General features: G+C 47.1%; 2 protein-coding genes across 2 annotated transcripts in view; both read right to left on the minus strand.

The window, feature by feature from the left end:
* LOC309396157 (surfactant protein C-like) overlaps positions 1-19,699 on the minus strand; it is a 353,221-nt gene that overhangs the window by 119,739 nt on the left and 213,783 nt on the right. The window lies entirely within an intron of this gene.
* CDS2 (CDP-diacylglycerol synthase 2) overlaps positions 1-19,699 on the minus strand; it is a 46,885-nt gene that overhangs the window by 9,760 nt on the left and 17,426 nt on the right. Inside the window, exons 3-12 of the mRNA XM_081961019.1 lie at positions 18,432-18,528; positions 17,308-17,405; positions 16,459-16,598; positions 15,959-16,017; positions 10,869-10,951; positions 7,034-7,121; positions 5,994-6,062; positions 3,632-3,784; positions 2,727-2,846; positions 763-866 (exon numbers count right to left, since the gene is read on the minus strand). Coding sequence (XP_081817145.1) covers positions 763-866; positions 2,727-2,846; positions 3,632-3,784; positions 5,994-6,062; positions 7,034-7,121; positions 10,869-10,951; positions 15,959-16,017; positions 16,459-16,598; positions 17,308-17,405; positions 18,432-18,528 — 1,011 coding nt within the window. The remainder of the gene's footprint in view (positions 1-762; positions 867-2,726; positions 2,847-3,631; positions 3,785-5,993; positions 6,063-7,033; positions 7,122-10,868; positions 10,952-15,958; positions 16,018-16,458; positions 16,599-17,307; positions 17,406-18,431; positions 18,529-19,699) is intronic.

Below are 19,699 nucleotides of genomic sequence, written 5' to 3' on the forward strand. Positions count from 1 at the left end.
AAAATTCCCTCAGTCTATGAACCAATCAGGCTGTGACTATATTCCACGTGTAACCCCTCCCTCGACTCTACAGGAAAACGGAAGGATTTATACTCCTTGCAAATAGGTGGTTGTTTGCATCCTTTCAGAGGGTCATTGAGGCCACTCGGAGGTTCAGCTGTGACCTCAAGGTGACCTCAGTGGTGCAAATGGGTGTGGAATATTCTTGGAACTGCTAAAAGGACTGTGTTGTAGACTGGAGATAGATAGCAATAGCACTTAGACTTATATACCGCTTTACAGTCCTTTACAGCCCTCTCTAAGCAGTTTACGGAGTCAGCCTCTTGCCCCAAAACAATCTGGGTCCTGATTTTACCGACCTCGGAAGGATGGAAGGCTGAGTCAACCTTGAACCTGGTGAGATTCGAACTGACAAAATACAGGCAGCTGGCAGTCAAGAGAAGGAGCCCGCAGTACTAGCACGCTAACCACTGTGCTAGTGTGGCTCTGATGATTTTGTATCCCTCCCCCTCGGTTGAGAGAGCCATGTTTAATTTTGACAAAAGGGATGCAAAGGACCAGCTGTCTACAAGCAATATAAATCTTTCCGTCCTCCACCCTCCAGTCAGAGCTGAAGAAGCTTCTAGGATGAGAAGCGAGACGTCTTCAAAGAAAAAACCAAGGAAGTTGCTTCTTGAAAAAGCACCTTTGAGCTCACTCCCCTGGCTTCCTTCCAAAAACAGCCTTGTGCAGCTCACACACACACACACACACACACACTACCTGATAAAGCTGGCAATATACACATTGACAAAAGTGGCCATCAAATACTGGCAGTCGAATCGATCCATGATGCCACCATGCCCAGGAATGGTGTTGGCAAAATCCTGCCAATAAAAAAAGAAAACGTTTTATTAAGCCTTCATCATCATCATCATCATCATCATCTTCTTCTTCTTTTAAGGACCCCCAGAATCCCTTGCAGTGTAGAGTCTGAGCAACTGAATGGAACTAGCAGAGTGTTTTACTGGCCGGATGCCCTTCCCTGTTGCCAGTGCGGAGTTTTGTTCAGCAAGTATATTCTCATCATAGCCACCGCACCAATCGGACTGGGGGCTTTTATAGCTGCTCATAGTTGACCCCAAAATATTTGAGGGGTGTGACCCACATCCATACTAGTCATCATCCTCTTTTAACAATCCCATAATCCCTTGCGGGGTGGAATCTGGGCAACTAAATGGAGCTGAGTGTTTACTGGCCGGATGCCTTTCCTGTCACCAATGTGAAGATTTGTTCGGCAGATATATTCTCATCATGGCGAGAAAGAGAAATATCTGCCTCTACCTAGGATCAAACTCACAGCCTCCTAATTGTGAAGCGAGAGTTTATTTATTTATTTATTTACTGAGCGCTTATAGACCGCCCCCTCTCCCGAAAGGGACTCGGGGCGGTGTACAGTCCATATCAGAAATACAACATATAAACAATTAAAATTATTAAATAGATAAATAGATACGAAGGAGGATAAAAAGGTATAAAGAACTGTACAGCTGAGTAAATAATTTAAAACCCCAACAAATATCCCATAAAATTAAATTTAAAAAACAATTCCCCTAAAATACCAGATTAAAAATATGTTTGCCAGGAGGTAGCAGTTATGATTATGCCAGGCCAGCCAATCGGAACAGGTGTGTCTTCAATTTTTGTCGGAAGGAGCGGAAGTCGGTGGTGGTTCTAATGTCGGGGGGGAGGTCATTCCAGAGGGTTGGGCCCATCACAGAGAAGGCCCTACTCCTTGGCGCCGCCCGTTGGCATTGCCTAGTGGACGGCACTAGGAGAAGCCCCTCTCTGTGAGAGCGGATTGGCCGCAGGGATGTGTGTGGAGAGATGCGATCCCGCAGGTAGCTAGGTGCCACCTCTAGGCCACCACACCGCTCCTTTTGATTGAGCTTCCATGAATTCCCACATTTAATCCATGAGAGAGCTGGGGGGGGGGACCCAAATGAGAATAGCTTTTGAACTTATGTCACCAAAAGCTAGAATGGGAAGGGTGTCCTTGAGGACATCCAGTCCATCCTCGAGGCAAGAATGCAAAATAAAGCATCAGAAGATTAGAGGTGGACAGCTGTTGGCTAAGATTCTGGGCAAAAGCAATCATTTGGGGAATATCCCATTCCTACCGATAGACACCAATATTTGACTCTGAAAAAAAACCATTGGACCAAGATTTGAGACGGTTTTCCAGCCCTGCTTGCTTTAGGCCAAGAAAAACCCTGGTAGAACTTAAGCAAAGGATACGGGAAGACTTAAATATTAAGGACAGAGAATCCCCTCTTTGCCTGTGACATCTAATTTGGAACAGGGTTTAAATCAGTGGTCTTCAAACTTGGCAACTCGAAGACTTGTGGACTTCAACTCCCAGAATTCCCCAGCCAACATAACTTACTCTCTTGTAATCCCTTCCTCTGCAATCTCTCCACTTAAATCAGAGGTCTCAAACTTGGCAACTTGATGACTTGTGGACTTCAACTCCCAGAATTCTCCAGCCAGCTCTCCGTGCTTGGGGGAGACTCTATGGTGGGGGGGAACTGGACTTCCGGTCGGCTCCAGAATTGAACGGGGGGGGCTTCCGGTTAGGACCTTTGTGGCTCTTTGAGTGTTTAAGGCTGCCAAACCTTGGATTAGACTTTTTTCTAAAAGATTCATGGGCCCTGGTCAGCTGATGCTGGTGCTCAGGTGTGGCCTACCTTGATTTTGAACGCTCTTTTGAAACCGCTGGCGAAGAAGCCCCCAAAAGGTCCAATCAGGGATGCAAACGTAGAGAGGGCAATGCTGTGGATCTGGAAGGGGTACATCCGGACCGTCTTCTGCAGGAAGGAGAGGGAAATAAGGAAAACAACCCTAGGTTCTGGGGGATGCTCTTAAGAGCCTCTGTTTGCATTCATCCTTTAGTTCAGTTTTGGCGGATGCTCTAAAGTTGGGTTCCAAACCATAGAGATTTGGCTCCCTACACCGTCCTGACCCAACCTTGGAGGTCAACAGTGAGACACGGATGGACCGAATCTTGTTTTTGGCATCACCACAAGCTAATTTCACTTTTGGCAACTCAACCGTGGTGAGCAACCCTTGAACTATAGCCGCAATTCCTTCTTCTGCCTGCTTGGGGGTGAAGGGCATGAGACCAGGTAAAAGGGAGGGGCAAGGGGGAGGGGGGAGAAGCAATTTTTTTCATCCAAATGTTGCGGATTTGAAGTTTCGAAAGGGAGATAAGCAGTTAAGAAATATATTAGGAATATATTAGCATATTAAATATTTGCTAAATATAGTTATATAAATATATTCCTAGTTTACATTTAGGTTTATATACATTCTTAATATATTAAAATACAGCTTATATTAAGAAATATTCAGTATTGCAAAAGGCTTTAACATCTTATCTTCCCATTTTGTCTCTCCTAAAAAGAGAAATATTGATCCAAATATTTTTTTTAGGGGCTGGAGAGTTTTAGGGACCAAAATGGACCTTATTCCTCCTTCCCAGAAATACGACGGTCATAATCCCCCCACCTTTCAGCTTGTGAAAAGGAACACATATTTGAGCCATTTGGCGACATTGTGAGGGCAAATTGAGTAGCTGAATCGAAAGGCCTACCCAACCAATCACAGACTGAAGCACCAGAGGGATGTTATATTCTTGCAGCTGGAAAAGCTCCGAAGGCTCACAGTCCACGGTGAAGCTGTTGGTGTCATTGTTGAATTCGACTGGACATATGAAACATCTGTATCCGGACATCAGATATGATAGCTTGGTGGGGATGGATAGAAAAATAGAAGAATCAAAGAGTTAATTTCCACCATGGTGCCTTAAAAATAGATCAAACTAGTATATATGAAAACCAGAAGGGATAAAACTAACCATTTTTCTAAGGCTTAAGTACAGGTAGTTCTCTATTAATTATGGCAGGGGTATCCAAACTTGGCAACTTTAAGACTTGTGGACTTCAACTCCCAGAATTCCCCAGCCAGCAGAGCTGGCTGGGGAATTCTGGGAGTTGAAGTCCACAAGTCTTAAAGTTGCCAAGTTTGGACACCCCTGAACTATGGTCTATGGGACAGGATTTCTTTCTTTTTTAAAAAAGTTTTTTATTAGATAAAACATTAAAAAATTGGACATAACGTGACATTTCTGCCATAAACGTTTCCATATAGCGATTAGATCTTACAACAAGTACATTTTATATCCGTTACATAGGTATGTGTAGTTAGTCAGATTACCTGTCTTTTGATTCTTTCTTTTATATAATTACTAATCCCACAAATATATATATCCGATTCCCACCTATCACACATTCTTAATACCATATTTTCCAATTCTCAACTTGTCTGTTTTTCTCTCCCGGCCTTTTCTCCATCAGTACCGTTTGTGGGACAGGATTTCTGTCGCTAAACTTCACGTGGTCATAAAGCATGCTGTCACGTGGCCACATAACTCAGCCTAGCAGCAATTCCAACAGTCACCATGAGGATCGCAAGTCATTAAGTGAGGGCCTCCTCACAGCTTCCAACAACCAGCATCAATGGGGAAGCCAGCGGAAAATCGCAAGTCCTGAGTATGGGAAGGTTGGAAATGGTGATCACATGACTGTAGGCTGCTGGGATTGGTGAGACTTCAATGGCCAGTTTTAAATCCTACTCATTCAGTGCTGTCGTAACTGAATAGTCACCGAACATCGTTAACTGAGGCCTATTTGCATCAGCTGGAAACTTCCATGGAATTTTCTTGGCATTAATTCTCTGTTTAGTAATTTCTTCAAGCCATTTTCTTATTTTATTCCAATATTGTTTAGCCTTTGGGCATGACCACCACTTGTGGTAATATGTTCCTTGATTTTGCCTACATTTCCAACAGTCCGGTGATAAGTTTGGGTACATTTTAGCCAGTCTCGCTGGTGGGAGATGCCATCAATAGAACATTTTATACATATTTTCTTTGTAGGCTACTGCCATTGTCATTTATAATTTTCATTCCAAATGTTTTCCCATTTCTCCAAATCAATACTGTAGCTAAAATTTTTGGCCCAAGTTATCATAGTTTCTTTAACTACTTCCTCCCCCATTCTGTAATTCAATAAGTAGTTGTATAATTTCTTGATCAATTTATCCTCTGTACCTTGAAAAATTTTATCTAGATCTTGCGGTTCTGTTTGGAATCCGTACTATTCTTTATATACCTAGCTTGTATCTGCATATAAGACCACCAATCAATGTCTATGCCCCGTTCTTTTAGTTCTAATCTTGTTTTAATTCCCCCTGATCATTTAGTAAATCTTTATATCTTTTTATTTTATCTATGTCTAATACATTTGGGTAGATTAACGTTTCCATCATTGATAGCCAATTCGGAATTTTAATATAGTGTTTTTCTTTAGTTTTTTTGCCATACTTGTAGCAAAGTATCCCTAATTAAATGTTTCTGAAAATAACAGTGGGTTTTATTTTTGCTGTCCCATATAAACGGGTGCCATCCTAACTGCAAGTCATGGGCTTCTAAAATCAGTGTTCTTTTATTTTTTTAACTCAATCCAATCTTTCATCCACATAAGTGAGAGAGTATTACAGTGACTTTCCATCCTGTGAATGGAAGCCCATCACACACCTGGGTCATCCTTATTGTTAAACTCTTAATTTTGGGAGGCTGTTTCAAACATTGACATTGGAATTGGTCTGCCTGAGACTTAAATCTTGGAACAATGGAGAGTAAGAAACCTATTTTATCCCTCCTCGCTGTTCGCATGAAGGAACATTTACAGTTCTTGTAGTTCCCCTTAGCGTTCAAATTATCTTCACTCCAAAAACATGTGTTGTTTGCTGATATCTTTTCCAGTCTGTATAAGCCTTTCTGTGTGAATTTCCTGGCGGATTCTGCATCCTATGCCTATTATAAAAGTGTCCACATTCTTCCTAGTTTCTCCTCTCAATTGTGTGGTTCTTATTAAAGTAAAACAAACACTTACTAAAAGGCCAAACACGACAGTGGCAAAGAATCCTCCAATGAAGCCTTCCCAGGTTTTCTTGGGGGACAACTGCAGGTTAAAAAAAAAGGAATGAATCAATAAAGAGAAAAAGAGAGAAAAAGAAAGCAGGAAGCTGAAGACCAAAACATGCAGGATTTCCAAAACTAAAACAGAAGAGGACAACTACGAGTGTCATGATAGCAGCCTTCCAATATTTGAAGGGATGTCAGAGAGAAGAGGGGGTCAAGCTATTCTCCAAAGCACCTGAAGGCAGGATAAGAAGCAATGGATGGAAACTAATCAAGGAGAGAAGCAACCTGGAACTAAGGAGGAATTTCCTAACAATGAGAACAACTAACCAGTGGAATGCCTCCCCTCCAGAAGTTGTGTGTGTTCCAATAATGGAGGTTTTAAAGAAAAGACTGAACCACCATTTGTCTGAAATGGTATAGGGACTCCTGTTGGACTAGAAGACCTCAAAGGGCCCTTCAAACTCTGTTTGTCAGGCCTGCAGCCATCTTTCATTTTGGATCTTTGGCCTGCCACACTTTCTATTATTCTAATATGCATTTTCTAAGGTGGGAAAATGGGAGGGGGGGGGATTGTACAGAGTTAGATGATATGTAGTCATAACAACATTCTTTCTAGAAAGCCGAGGTCATCCTTTGTCTTTGCACCTGACCAGAACTGGATGGGTGGAAGCTGCCCACATGGCAGGGGAAGATTTGGACCATGTGATGGACTTGTGGGTGTGGGGGCAAGATCTTGAACTTTCAACTGGGTGGGGGAAACTGGGAAGCTTTCAGATTTTGGTTTTCCCAGATGCGCCAACATGGCTCTCTTAATAAATGGGAACGTTGAGCAATCCTTTGCCTCGGACTCTGATTTAATTTTGGATGCAATTTGGAACCCTGACACTATTATTCTGTCATTCCTATTCTGTTCCATCAGTTGGAGTGGCTCATGGATGACTTTGCCCTTAACTGAAGCCCAAGGCTGTCCCCTGCAGATACTCCAAGCACCCCAACATAGGAACCGACCTTTATCAGCGGGGTGCGTCCGAAAAAGAATCCAAACATGTATGCCATGATGTCATTGCAGATGACACAGGAAATCGGGACAATAAACCTAGACAGCATCCGAGGTGGGTAAAAGAGAAGGGAGAATTTGATTCAACTGTAGTCAGGATAATAGAACTGCCAACCAAGGGGGCCCTTCGCTTGGATGATGCTGGTTGGGACACTCAACCCCTCTGGGGACCAGGCCAAGGAAGGCGGTTTTGGATAGAGAGAGGATCTGCCCTAAACAACCAGCGAGGGTCCTTAAAGAGCTTTGCCCCCCCCCTCTCCTTGGAAGCTGCTCCCTATTAACTCCTCAAAGCTATTTGTCCCAAAGGTGCTTTTTTCCCCAAGAGGCAGCTGGACTTTCTGGAGGTTTTTTTGAAGACGTTTTGCTTCTCCTCCAAGAAGCTTCTTCAGATCTGACTGGATGGGTGGGGAGTGGAAGGATTTATATTCCTTGAAGACAGCTGGTGGTTTGCAGGGTCCTTGAAGCACTTGGAGATTTATCTGTGTCCTCAGGGGGGTCCCCTGTGTGGCGCTCCTGGTTCCTGTAATCTGCATTTTTTTGTCTGGAAATCCATTCCTCCTCCCACACTATTCCAAGGGTCTTCATCCCAAATTGAATAGCTCAAATCTGTAGAGATTTTCCGTCATCCAGGTCCTGGTTGTCCCAAAGGTGCTTTTTCAGGAGGCAAGCGGACTTTCTTGTTTTTTTTCTTTTGAAGACCTTTTGCCTCTCATCCAAGAAGCTTCTTCAGCTCTGACTGCACAGTGGAGAATGGAAGGATTTATACTCCTTGCAGACAGCTAGTCATTTTCATCCTTTTAGAGGGTCCTTGAAGCACTTGGGAGACTTTTAGCTATCCAATTTGGGATGAAGACCCTTGGAATGGTGTGGGAGTAGGAATGGATTTCCAGAGGGAAAAAAATTGCAGACGGCAGGAACTATTTGCACCACTCAGGCGACCCTGAGGACACAGATGAACCTCCAAGTGGCCTCAAGGACCCTCTAAAAAGGATGCAAATGACCAGCGGTCTGCAAGGAGTATCAATCCTTCCATTCCTCACCATCCAGTCAGAGCTGAAGAAGCTTCTCAAATGAGGAGCGAAATGTCTTCAAGGAAAAACCAGAAAGTCTCTTGAAAAAAAACACTTTTGGGACACCATGACTGAGAATCCCCACAGGCAAATTTGTCTTCTATAAAAATATAATCATATTTTAGTTTATACATATAAATAAATAAATATCTTTGTAACCTTGAAGCCAGCAGATCTGAAATTTGGCAGTTCTCAGCTGGGACATGCTTCACTTTTTAAAAAAAAAATAAGTAAGGCTCAATATCATTAATATTTCCACTAACTTCCCCCATCAAAACCCTAAAAAACCAGGCAGAAATACCCAGCCCCTTTCCTCTCACGACTGTACCCACCCACCCCCACATCACTCCACCCCCAGGGTGCTAAAACACCAAGAAAAGGAAACTTGCCTAAGTTGCTCTAATTTACGCCTACATTTCTTGTATCTGCCCTAAATAGCCATAACGGAGCCTTTGCCTTTAATTTGTGAAAAGCCCCGTTTTTAATATTGGTTTCATTGTTCCAGTTTGATATAATTCTCTTGCTGCCGCAAAGCTTAGTTTAGAAATTACATCATCATCATCATGCTCTTCTTAATAAAGGCCAAGGTCTATTTTGGTAAATGGAGTTCTCATCATTTTATTTAAAAAAAAAAACCCCGAGGTGTGAATCAACTTCTATTAGCTGTTTTCAAAAATGAACTTGGGATGAAGCAGGCCGGTTTAATCACTGGGAATTCCGTGACAAAAATGGCAAGATGCTTTTGAAAAATGTCAGGACAACCTGAAGAAACTTCTATTAACAACAATAACAACGACAAACATCCTCACAGTCTAAAAATGCCCGCAGCAATCTTGGATGTGAAGTTTTGGTGAAACTGGCACAATTTGTTCCATGGTGTCAGCTAGTATTTATTCTGTTGGGTCCTGCACGCTGGTGGTCAAATAGAAACGAAGTCTACAAGTTTTCAAGTTTTGCCAAGTTTGGAGAGCTCTGAACTAGACCCGACATGAGGGCAGTGTTGCTCTTAGCAGGCCTGGGTTTAAGAATCAAGGTTGCATCCCTGGGGGAAACTGGCAATGAGGTCAGTCAATGCATGGATGGTGTGGTGGCCTGCCAGTGGGCAGCGGAGCTGGCAGCAGAGTCGGGCAGTGAGGAGGTTGGGGAGGAACCTGGGCCGGTCCTGGGGGCTGAGGAAAGCTCAGACGAGGAAAGCTCTGCGTCGGAGACAGAGAGGGAGCTAGACAGCAGTGAGGCAGAGGAACAGCTGGAGCCTGTTCCCAGAGCTGCCAGAAGAGAAGATCAACTAAGAAAGCAGGGTCGACTTGGGAGTAAAGCCACAGTTGGACGGTGAACGGCCCCTCCCAGAGGAGACAAAAGAGGAGCGAATGGGGAGGGGGCTTTTGCAGGAAACAATAATTCGGCCCTTCAGTCTGGAAAGTTCTGTTTGTGACTATAAGAGACTCTGTGCCAACTGTTGCCTTGACCTGCGTTTGGAACTAGTTACCGTGTTTCCCCGAAAATACGCCAGGGGCTTATATTTTTTTGACCCACAAAATATGGCCTTGGGCTTATTAAAGGGGAGGGCTTATTATTTTTGGGTTGCCCGGCGGCTGCTCCCTTGCGAACGGGCTCCCGAAGAGCCGGAAGGCACCAAGCTCAGACGGGGAAAGCTCTGCCTCGGAGACAGAGAGGGAGCTAGACAGCAGTGAGGCAGAGGAACAGCTGGCAAGGCTTTAGTTTCAGGACAGGATGCATTTTCGGGGAAACACGGTAGTTATCTGGCAACTCGCCAAGCGAGATAAAGTTCGTGTGGATAAATATTCTTCTGAAAGATTGTTTGCCAAGCCTTGCTGACTGTGAATGAAAAAAATTCAGTCGTGTAAATAAAAGAAGTTTTGCCGGGACCAAGACTCTGCTTCATGCTTGTTAAGGTAGCCTAGGTCAGAACAGATGGATCGATAGGTGGTCTTGCACACGTTATGTGTGAGAGACCGGAGGGTGTCAAATTAACCGAGAATGAGAACTGGCAAAGCGTAAGTGGAGGTTCGCCCAGATCTGGCCAAACATTTGCACCTGCTGTGCTGAGCCCCTTCCAGCTGAAGGAAGCACTCTGTGTTGCTCAAGTGGCTTTCTGGTTCCTTAGCACCGAGAGGTGGCTTGAAAAGAGACACCACCCCCCCCCCAAAAAAAAAAATTACAGTTGCAAAGAGTTTCAAATGGATATTCCTTCACCCAGAACTGAACCAAGAAACACCCATTAAGCTTTGACACCCCCCTCCCTAATGATCAGAGCTGGACTGACAAATTGCAATGCTCAAAAGCACTCTGCGTCCGAGGCCTGATGTGCGCCTTTCACACCATGCTCAAGCGAGAGAAAAGCTTCTGGAAAATGCTTCAAGGCAATCGTGCGTGTGGCTTAATGCGTAACAGCTACTGCCCAAGACCCCCAAAGGGGCAATCCCCCTCATCTTTAGTAAGAGCGCAGTCGCCTAGAGAAGTTTTGAGACTTGAGCAGGGTCTTCTGCTTTGTGGAGACTGGAAGCGCCCCCCAGCCCGCAACCCATGAACGCGCCTCCCCCACCCCTTGAGCCAGAGACCTAGGAAGTCTTCCTCTCCGTAGGACCCATCATGCGGCAGCTACATGCACAAGGTCTTTCCTCCCGGATGCTGCCAAGCCCATCCTCCCCAGCAAAGAGGGGGGGAGCGCCGCACCCCGCCCGCTGCACTGACTCACCAGATCATTCCTTCAAACAGGTTGTGAATGATGAGGTGCGACTGGGTAACAACTATTAGCAAAGTCACATGGGTCCAGCCAAACTAGAAAGAGAGAACATGCAGTCCAGTTTGGAGAAGAAAACATTTCTTGGAGACGAGCCAAAATGCTAAGAAAACACACGGCCATATATCAATTTAAATATATATATATATCTGCACATACCCTGTTTCCCCCCAAATAAGACCTCTCCGGATAATAAGCCCAATCGGGCTTTTGAGCGCATGCGCTAAAATAAGCCCTCCCCGAAAATATTGCAACAGCCATGAGGTGACCTGCTGCACCTCAAAAATAATAAGACCTCCCCAAAAATAAGGCCAATTTCATTTATTTCGGGGGTCAAAAGAAAATAAGACCCTGTCTTATTTTTGGGGAAACACAGTATATATAACAAAGAAAGGGGGAAGAGAGGAGGAGAGAGAGAGAGAGAGATGGTGGGTACAGCTGAACTCCCATTGGTCTTTCTTTTTTCCAGACCAAAAGTATTTTTGTAGTATTTGTATATATTTGTAATATTTGTGAGAAAAACCAGAAAGATACAGTAGTCTTCCACTTACAACCATTCATTTAGTGACTGTTCAAAGTTACAGCAGCACTAAAAAGAGTGACTTACAACTGGTCCTCATACTTACGACTGTGATAGCATCCCCATGGTCACATGATCAAGGTTGACCAGATTCAAAAGCTCCTGAACATTTCAGAACCCTGGTGGACAATTCCATTTCTATTAGGGGCGACTGCTTTAAAAACACATGGACACTTGGTCTCCATCCACCCTTGCTGGCATGAGTGGAAGGTCTATTTTAAGCACTTTCACAATTTAAGGGAGTGACTCGTCCAAGCTTCAGGAGAAAGCAACCAATTGGTTGTCTGAAGAAGAGGAATCACCTCATCATCATTGTTTCATGACCCCATAATCCCTTGCAGGGTGGAGTCTGGGCAGCTGAATGGAGCTAGCAGAGTGTTTAATGGCCAGATGCCCTTCCCTGTCGCCAGTGTGGAGTTTTGTTCAGCAGATATATTCTCAGGTGTGCCTCTACCTAGGATTCAACTCACAGCCTCCTGACTGTGAGGCGAGAGCTCCACTTCTAGGCCACCACATCACTCCAAGAGGCATCAACACATGATAAGCACAAATACACAGAAGATGTGGCAGTCAACAAGGACCTTCAGACCTTACCTTTCGGGTAAGAACTCCTACAGGGTATCATAAAGGTCCTAGAGCAGGGGGTCTCCAACCTTGGCAACTCTAAGCCTGGAGGACTTCTCCAGGCCTAGCAAAGCTGGCTGGGGAATTCTGGGAGCTGAAGTCCTCCAGGGTGAGTTGCCAAGGTTGGAGACCCTTATCCTAGAGCCGTGATGGCGAACCTATGGCACGCGTGCCAGAAGGGGCACGCAGAGCAATTTCTCCTGGCACGCAGAGCCATCACCAGTTGCTCTTCCGGGTTCTGGCGCAGCAGCCAGCTGGTCTTTACGTGCATTGGCATGCCAGAAAACAGAAGAGGAGCCGCCCGGTGCGCATGCGCACGATAGGAAAATGATCTTATTTTCAGGGTACACATGCGCATTGGCCGTTTGGTGATCTGGTTCCTGGCGCATATGCGCACGCAAAAAACACCAGCAGGAAGAGCAAGGGCCGCGCGTGCCAAAAGACGTGGAGGGGATCCCGGCTGTCGCTTAGCAGAACAGAGCTGTGGTCAGGGTTTCCCTCCCTCCCCGCCCGAGTAGGCTTCTTGCGTGGCCCTCGCCCTCCAGCCCATGGCTCATCTGCAGTCCAAAGGGCTTGGCCGGCTCGGGCACCCCAGAAAAGCAACGGCAGCCACAAGGGGAAGGGCAGGAGCGGCCAGCCGGCCCCTGCAGCCACTTCCACACCAGCCAGAAGCGGCACTGTGATAGCCGCCAGGGACGAGGGGGCGGCGGTGGCAAGGACGGGCAAGGGCTTCCCTCCCTCCCCACCAAGTGGGCTTCTTGCACGGCTCCAGACTGCGGCTTTGATGAGGATCCACGGTCTGGAGTGCTGCCGCTTCCAGCGGGATATATTCTGCCAGGCCCTCGGCGGCGTCTTTATGCAGGTAGCTCGCCTCCCTGCCAGAAGCTCCTCCAGCGTCCCGGCTGGAAGCAGCAGTGCAACAGTCGCCATTACCAGGGGCAAAGGGGTGGCGGTGGCGAGAACAGGTGACCACCACCCCTTCCTCCCTTCCCCAACAGCGGCCGTTGCGCTTCCGCTTCCAGCCGGGATGCTGGTGGAGGAGCTGCTGATGGGAAGGCGAGCTACCCGCATAAAGATGCCACCGAGGGCCTGGCAGAATATATCCTGGCTGGAAGTGGCAGCACTCCAGCCCACGGATCCTCAGCGGACTGGAGCTGTGCAAGAAGCCTGCTTGGGCGGCGGCGCGGGGGGGGGGGGGGGAGCTTGGACCCACCCGTCCTCGCCACCGCCACCCCTTCGGCCCTGGTACCGGGACACCTTGGCAATGCTCGCCTCACGCAGCAGCAAAATGTTTGTGTGTGTTTGTGTGTAACGGGGGCTGGCTGGGACCGATCAGCTGAGAGGCTGGCAAAGAAGCGGCTCTCGGAGGAAGGGATACTGGTTGGCATTCGCTTCCCTTACTGTTCGCCGCCGCAGCCCCGCAGGACGGAGCATTACCGCCCCTTCCCTGCTGGTTGCAGCCCAGGCCCCGCCTGCCATGCTTAGCTGAAAGTGGCGAGGGAGCAAGCCGCGATGAGCAGTAACGGAAATGAGCGCCGGCCACTATCCCTGCCTTCTTCCTCTGAGATCCCATCCAGCCCCCATTACACACACATACACACACACACACACACCGCTTGTTGCCATGCAAGGTGAGCGCTGCTGGGAAGAAATCAGGGGGAGAAGACCATCCCTAGGAGAAGTTTGTTTTCTTCTCCCCCTCCCAGATTTCTCCCCAGCAGCGCTCGTCTTGTGCGGCAACAAGCAGTGTGTGTGTGTGTGTGTGTGTGTGTGTGTGTAACAGGGGCTGGATGGGACCGATGACCTGAGAGGCTGGCAAAGAAGTCTTCCCCACTGCCGCGGCTCTTGGAGGAAGAAGGCAGAGATAGTGGCCGGCGCTCATTTCCCTTACTGCTCATCGCGGCTTGCTCCCTCGCCACTTTCAGCTAAGCAGGGCAGGCGGGGCCTGGGCTGCAACCAGCAGGGAGGGGGCGGTAATGCTCCGTCCTGCGGGGCGGTGGCGGCGAACAGTAAGGGAAGCGAATGCCAACCAGCATCCCTGCCTCCTTCCTCCGAGAGCCGCTTCTTTGCCAGCTTCCCAGCTGATCGGTCCCAGTCAGCCCCCGTTACACACAGAGACTTTGCTGCCGTGTGAGGCGAGCGCTGCCTGGGAGAGATCAGGGGGAGAGGGGGGAGAAGGCATCCCTAGCAGAAGTTTGTGTTCTTCTCCCCCTCCTGCTGATTTCTTCCAGGCAGCACTTGTATTGCGCCGCGGCAAGCATGGTGGCTCCAAAAGAGAATGAAACGGGCGCAGCGGTCTTCCAACAGCCAAGGAAGGAAGATGAGCCGGGCCCTCAGCGCCGACGGCTGCTTCATTCTCTTTGGGAGCCGCCTTGCAAAATGGGGAATTTTCTGACATTTTGCAACTGGAACCAGCCCAGCGCCCTGTGCACATCGGCTGCCCGGGAGCCCCGAGGCTCACAACCACCATCTCCTGAAGCAAAAATGGCCTCCCACAGCCTCACAGAGGCCCTCCAGAAGCTGGAAATGGCTTCAGGAAAGCCTCCGGAGGCTGGAGAGGACAAAAAATGGCCCCAAAGGGCCAACTGGAAGTTCAGAAATGATCTGTTTCTGGCTTCCAGAGGGCATCTAGGAAGGCGGGGGAGGCCATTTTTGCCCTCCCCAGGCTTCAGGAAAGCCTCCGGAGCATGAGGGAGGGGGTGCATGCGCTGTGTGTGTCTGTGTGTCATGTGCTCATGCGCAGTTGGGTGGGGAATTGAGTGGGCACGCGGGAGGGTGCAGTAGCGAGCGTGGCCACAATTCTGGCACGCCGTAAAAAAAAGGTTCGCCATCACTGTCCTAGAGGGTAGGAGACCAGATTGTCTGAAGGATGGATCTTCATTCATATCCCTTTTCCCAACATTTAAGTATCGCAAGGATGGGGGTAAAGTTCTTCAGCCCTTCTCGGTGGTGACCCCATAGTTATCTATGCCCCTTACTCAAGGATGTCTTGGACTGGCTTGTAGATTGGTCCTCATTATGGAATAACATAGGTAAGGGGAGACTCTGGGTCACGACCTTTCTCCCACATCCTCTGAGCGCCTCTGCTCATCCCTCTTGCAAAACTCTACATCTAACCACACCACCTACTTCGGTTTTTGAAGCCAGATCGTCCCAGATGGTTGTTACTGCGAATTTTGTATTCGGCTTTGCAATACAGTTGCATCCTAACTTTATGGATGGAAGACTGAAGCCCTAAAGGCAGTCATTTATTTATTTTTGAGTAATTAATCTAAACCTAAATAATTAAAAGTTCAGGACCAGGAGGTGATTTGCTAAAGTTAATCTACTTTGCATGTTTTTCATCTGCTCAAGGACAGTTTTTTCTCAACACTTAACAATTTTAAGGCATTCAAGTTAAAATGAAATGAGTTGAAGTCTCATCTCAGAGTTGCTAAGAATGAGAAGAAACTGGAAGATTTGATTTTCAAACTCTTCACTGAAGCAACTCTTTAGTTAGCCTACTTTACTGGGTGTCCATGTTGAACGGACTGAAGTACTATGGAGTACAGAGCCCAGATATGAAGTGCAAATAAAGTAGGGGAAAAAAAGGATATTTATGAGAGTGAATGTTGAGGCGGACGAAAGATCAAAGATACAAGGAAGCTTTCACAATATCTAGAAACCCAGGAGTTGTGGGTTTCTCCACTCAGGCAAAACCTCTAGAGGTTTTGTTGGTGTGTCCGAGTGCCAATTTTGTGTCCGTTTCCATCTCTCTCTCTCCCATCCTTCCCCCCCTACCCCCACCCCCACGGTGGGCTATTAAACTCTAAAAGCACAGAATCCATTTAGTTAATCTTACCATGTAAAACTGAAGACGATAATGCTTTTTCACCAGGCTCAAGACGAACATGCAAAAGCCTGCAGCAGAAGAAAGAAAACAGAATTGAAGAGAGACTGGCTGTCCACCTGCTCTCCGCTCACCCACAAGGAGCAGGGCATAGAGCAGGGGCTTCAAACTCAAGGCCCGTGGGCCGAATCCAGCCCACAGGGTGCTTAGATCTGGCCTGCGGGGCCACCCTGGAAACAGTGAAGGACGAGCCCACGGTGCCTCTGCCAGTGGAAACGGAGATCAGGAGGCCGTCGCAGCCAAAAACGGAACCTGGGAGGGTGCCCCCAACACCAATTATGTTGAGCTGGCCACGCCCCCACGCTCCCCCCAAGGTCAAACACAACCCTGATGTGACCCTCAATGAAATTTGACACCCCTGGAAGAGAGAGTCCAAATTGTGCTTGACCCTTCCTGGGGCTCCACCTGGTCGCCTACCTACATCAACCCAAGCAAGAGATCCCAAGGCCTACCTGTTAAGTAGAGGGTAAAGGAAATGAAGCGGTGATATTTGCTAAGAATGCGTAAGGGCTCCTCCCTCTGGACCAGAGTGAAAAAATAATCTGTCACCGTCTCGCCGTAGAAGAAATAGTTCACACAGAGCAGGAAGTACCTGAAAAATACTTTTTTTATTGAGCCCTATTTGTGCTTTTTCCCACGGGGTGGTTAGAATTCCTCAGGGGGAGGGGCTTCCATTAAACCCGAAAGATATATCTCTGATTTTCTTTCCATACTCACTTTAAGAATTTTCTATATTAAGAGCAGGGAAGGGGGGGTTTAGCCAGTTCACACCAGTTAAATTAACAAAATGTTAATTTTGCATCTGGTTCACTGAACCAGTTGTTGCAAGGACTGACTGGCCCCACCCAACCTGCCCCTCCGAGGAGTTCCCATGTGGCCCCTTCACCATGCCAGGTAAGTGCAGGGCCTGCGCGGAGGCTCTGGAAGGGTGAAAAGGGGGCCTCCCAGAAGTCCAGAAACGGGCCCGTTTCCAGCCTCCGGAGCCCAGGAGAGGCTGTTTTCGCCCTCCTGGAGGCTTGAAGGAAGTCCCCGGAGCCTGGGTAGGGCAAAAACTCTGCCGTGGTGCAGGAGGCTGAGTAGGCCACACTCACCATGGCCACGCCCACCCAGCAACCGGGCAGAGAACTGGTTGCTGACATTTTTCAATCCCACCCCTGATTAAGGGGCACTTTCTAAATAGGGGGTCATCCCAAAAAGAACTTTCACCAAGGACGACAACCTTCTTGGCTCATCCTTGGTGCGAGTTTCTCCAGACCATACAGACAAATAAACAAAATAAACAACTCTGCCTCCCAACTTACCAACTCAGTGTCCTGAACCAGGGCAGCTCATAGGAATGGTAGACATTGTAACCAATGGTGATGATCTCGTGGAAGCATTTAATCTGGACACACATGACCTGCAAGACATTTTACACTCTCGATTTTCATGCCAATCATAATTTCTTCAGACAGGTGGGTGGGGATCATTTAGCCCCAAACCTTTTAGCCTGGGGATAGTACAATCATTACAGAGACGTAGCTCGAATTAGTTTCTCTTACCTACAGTTGCTCTTAACTGGGGATGATGGGAGCTGCAACCCTAATCCTACAACAACCAGTTTGGTCTAGTGGTTAGGACACCAGGCCAGAAAGAAAGATTGACTTTAGGTCCATCACCAGGAGACTGGGAGTTCTAGTCCCGCCTTAGGTATAAAATCTGGCCGGGTGACTTTGGGCCAATCAGTCTCTCTCAGCCCAACCCATCTCAGAGGGGAAATAGGAAAGTGTAAGGTATTTTCCCTTTGAATTATTTGCAAAAAATAATAAAGGCAAGATACAAATAAAAAAATAGCATCCAGATTTCTGGGGAAGAATGAAGAGCTAGCGAGTAGATCAGCAATGTCTCTCTGGACAAGGAGAGGGCTGGAGAGTGCCCTCAAGTGCTCCAGACAGCCGCTCTTTGTGAAGGGATGACAAGAGAGCAGCAAGTTTATAATTCTGGGAGAGGAGGAAATAGCCTCCTGGCTCCAACTGCCTTTGAAAGCTAATGTATTTCCTTTTTCTAATTACTTTCGGGAATTGCTTGTTAATTGCTTTTCGGCTTTTAGAAACCTTTGGATTGGCAACTTGGAGAGCATCGGGTAAATGTTCTTCTTACAAAAGAAATTTTAAATACAAGCTTAAGAACTTTAAAAATGTGTTTGAAATAAACCACAAAAGGCTGATTAGAACGTAGATTCTGGAAAGTTGCAAATGGTTCTTTTCTCGGACATATGTTCAACCTCTTCTCCCTCCAACCCCATCCTCACCCCCACCCAATTTGGATTATCTTCTAACCTACGATCCAAGCCATCCACCCATCTGGAGAATGGAACATCTCCAAAGCTCTCCCACTCCCAGAGAGAGAGAGAGAAAAAAATTTTTTAGGCACAACAAGGACTTACAATCATCATCAACACCATGGGTCCTAAGTAGATGATGATGAAGAAGAAGACAATCATAGCCAGCGTCAGGATGCCCCTCACCCACCAGTTCTTCCATCTGCAAGAGAGGATGAGTCAAGGTTGAACTTCGGAGAGCCCTAATTTCAACAGCACAAGACTATGATCTGTCTGTTTTTTTCTTTAACATCTGTCTGTCTGTGTTCCAGCATAACTCTGGAACGCCTCGAGCAATTTCAACCAAATCTGGTACACAGATGAATTACCCTCTGGAGAAAAATATTGTGTGCGTAAGACACCCCTAACACCCTTCCAGGGGTGTGTGTGTGTTCTGTTAAGATACAGCCTGTTGTGCCTTAAAATGGCTTCTACTGTACTGCCGTAAAATGGCTTCTACTGTGCAGCGCAGTGGAGTTGCCATGGTAACAGCTTCACAGTACTCCACAAGGGGGCTCCCTCTGGTAAGGGGGAAAATCCAATGTTAGAAATTATGTTTGGTCCGGACATTCCCCGCACCCCCCTCCATAAATAAATACCCAGGCAATGCTGGGTAACCGGCTAATAAACAATAAAACTCAAAAGCCAGAATATTTTTTAATCAAATAATCCAATGTGTTGCATAACTGCCTATCGATGCCGAACTTCATTTTAATCAGCTTCTTGTGTTCTTGTTACATTTTTAGCAGAGGCAATGGGCAGCTAATTCTAGCACCAGCGCCTCCTGCCAGAAGACGAGGGTCCCCCGAGGTCTGCCTGCAGAAGCTGCGGACTGAATGCTGATGAAGAGAAGAAGGACTGAAGAATCAGAGCTGCTGGGCCCAGCAGATACAGTGAAGCCACCCAGCAAGCAGCCTTTAAATGCAAATTGAGCTGTGTTTAAATCATCTTTACACCTTCATAAATATTTAGGAGGACACAGACATCTTTGTAAATGAAGGACAGGCAGTCCAAGCTTCCAATCCAGAGAAGGCAGAAGGAGATCTGGAGGTGATGAGTAAGAGATTCAGACTGCCCTTTCCTGTTCTGACCTAGACTTCCCAAGAGCCTGAAGCCAACTCCTGGTCCCAACAAAAATGCTTTTTATTAACTGACTGTGAATTCTGCTCCTTCACATCCATTTACAGTCACAGACCTTATCTGGCTTGGAGAGCTGGTCTCCTGCAAACTCCACTCCCCTTTCGCTCCCCTTTTCTTTCTTCTGGGAGGGGCCATTCATCGTCCACCTGTGGCCTTACTCCCAAGTCGACCCCTGTTCTTTAGCTGTTCCCTTC

The sequence above is a fragment of the Natrix helvetica genome (assembly GCF_964273705.1).
Source record: "Natrix helvetica genome assembly, chromosome: 8".
NCBI lineage: Eukaryota > Metazoa > Chordata > Lepidosauria > Squamata > Natricidae > Natrix > Natrix helvetica.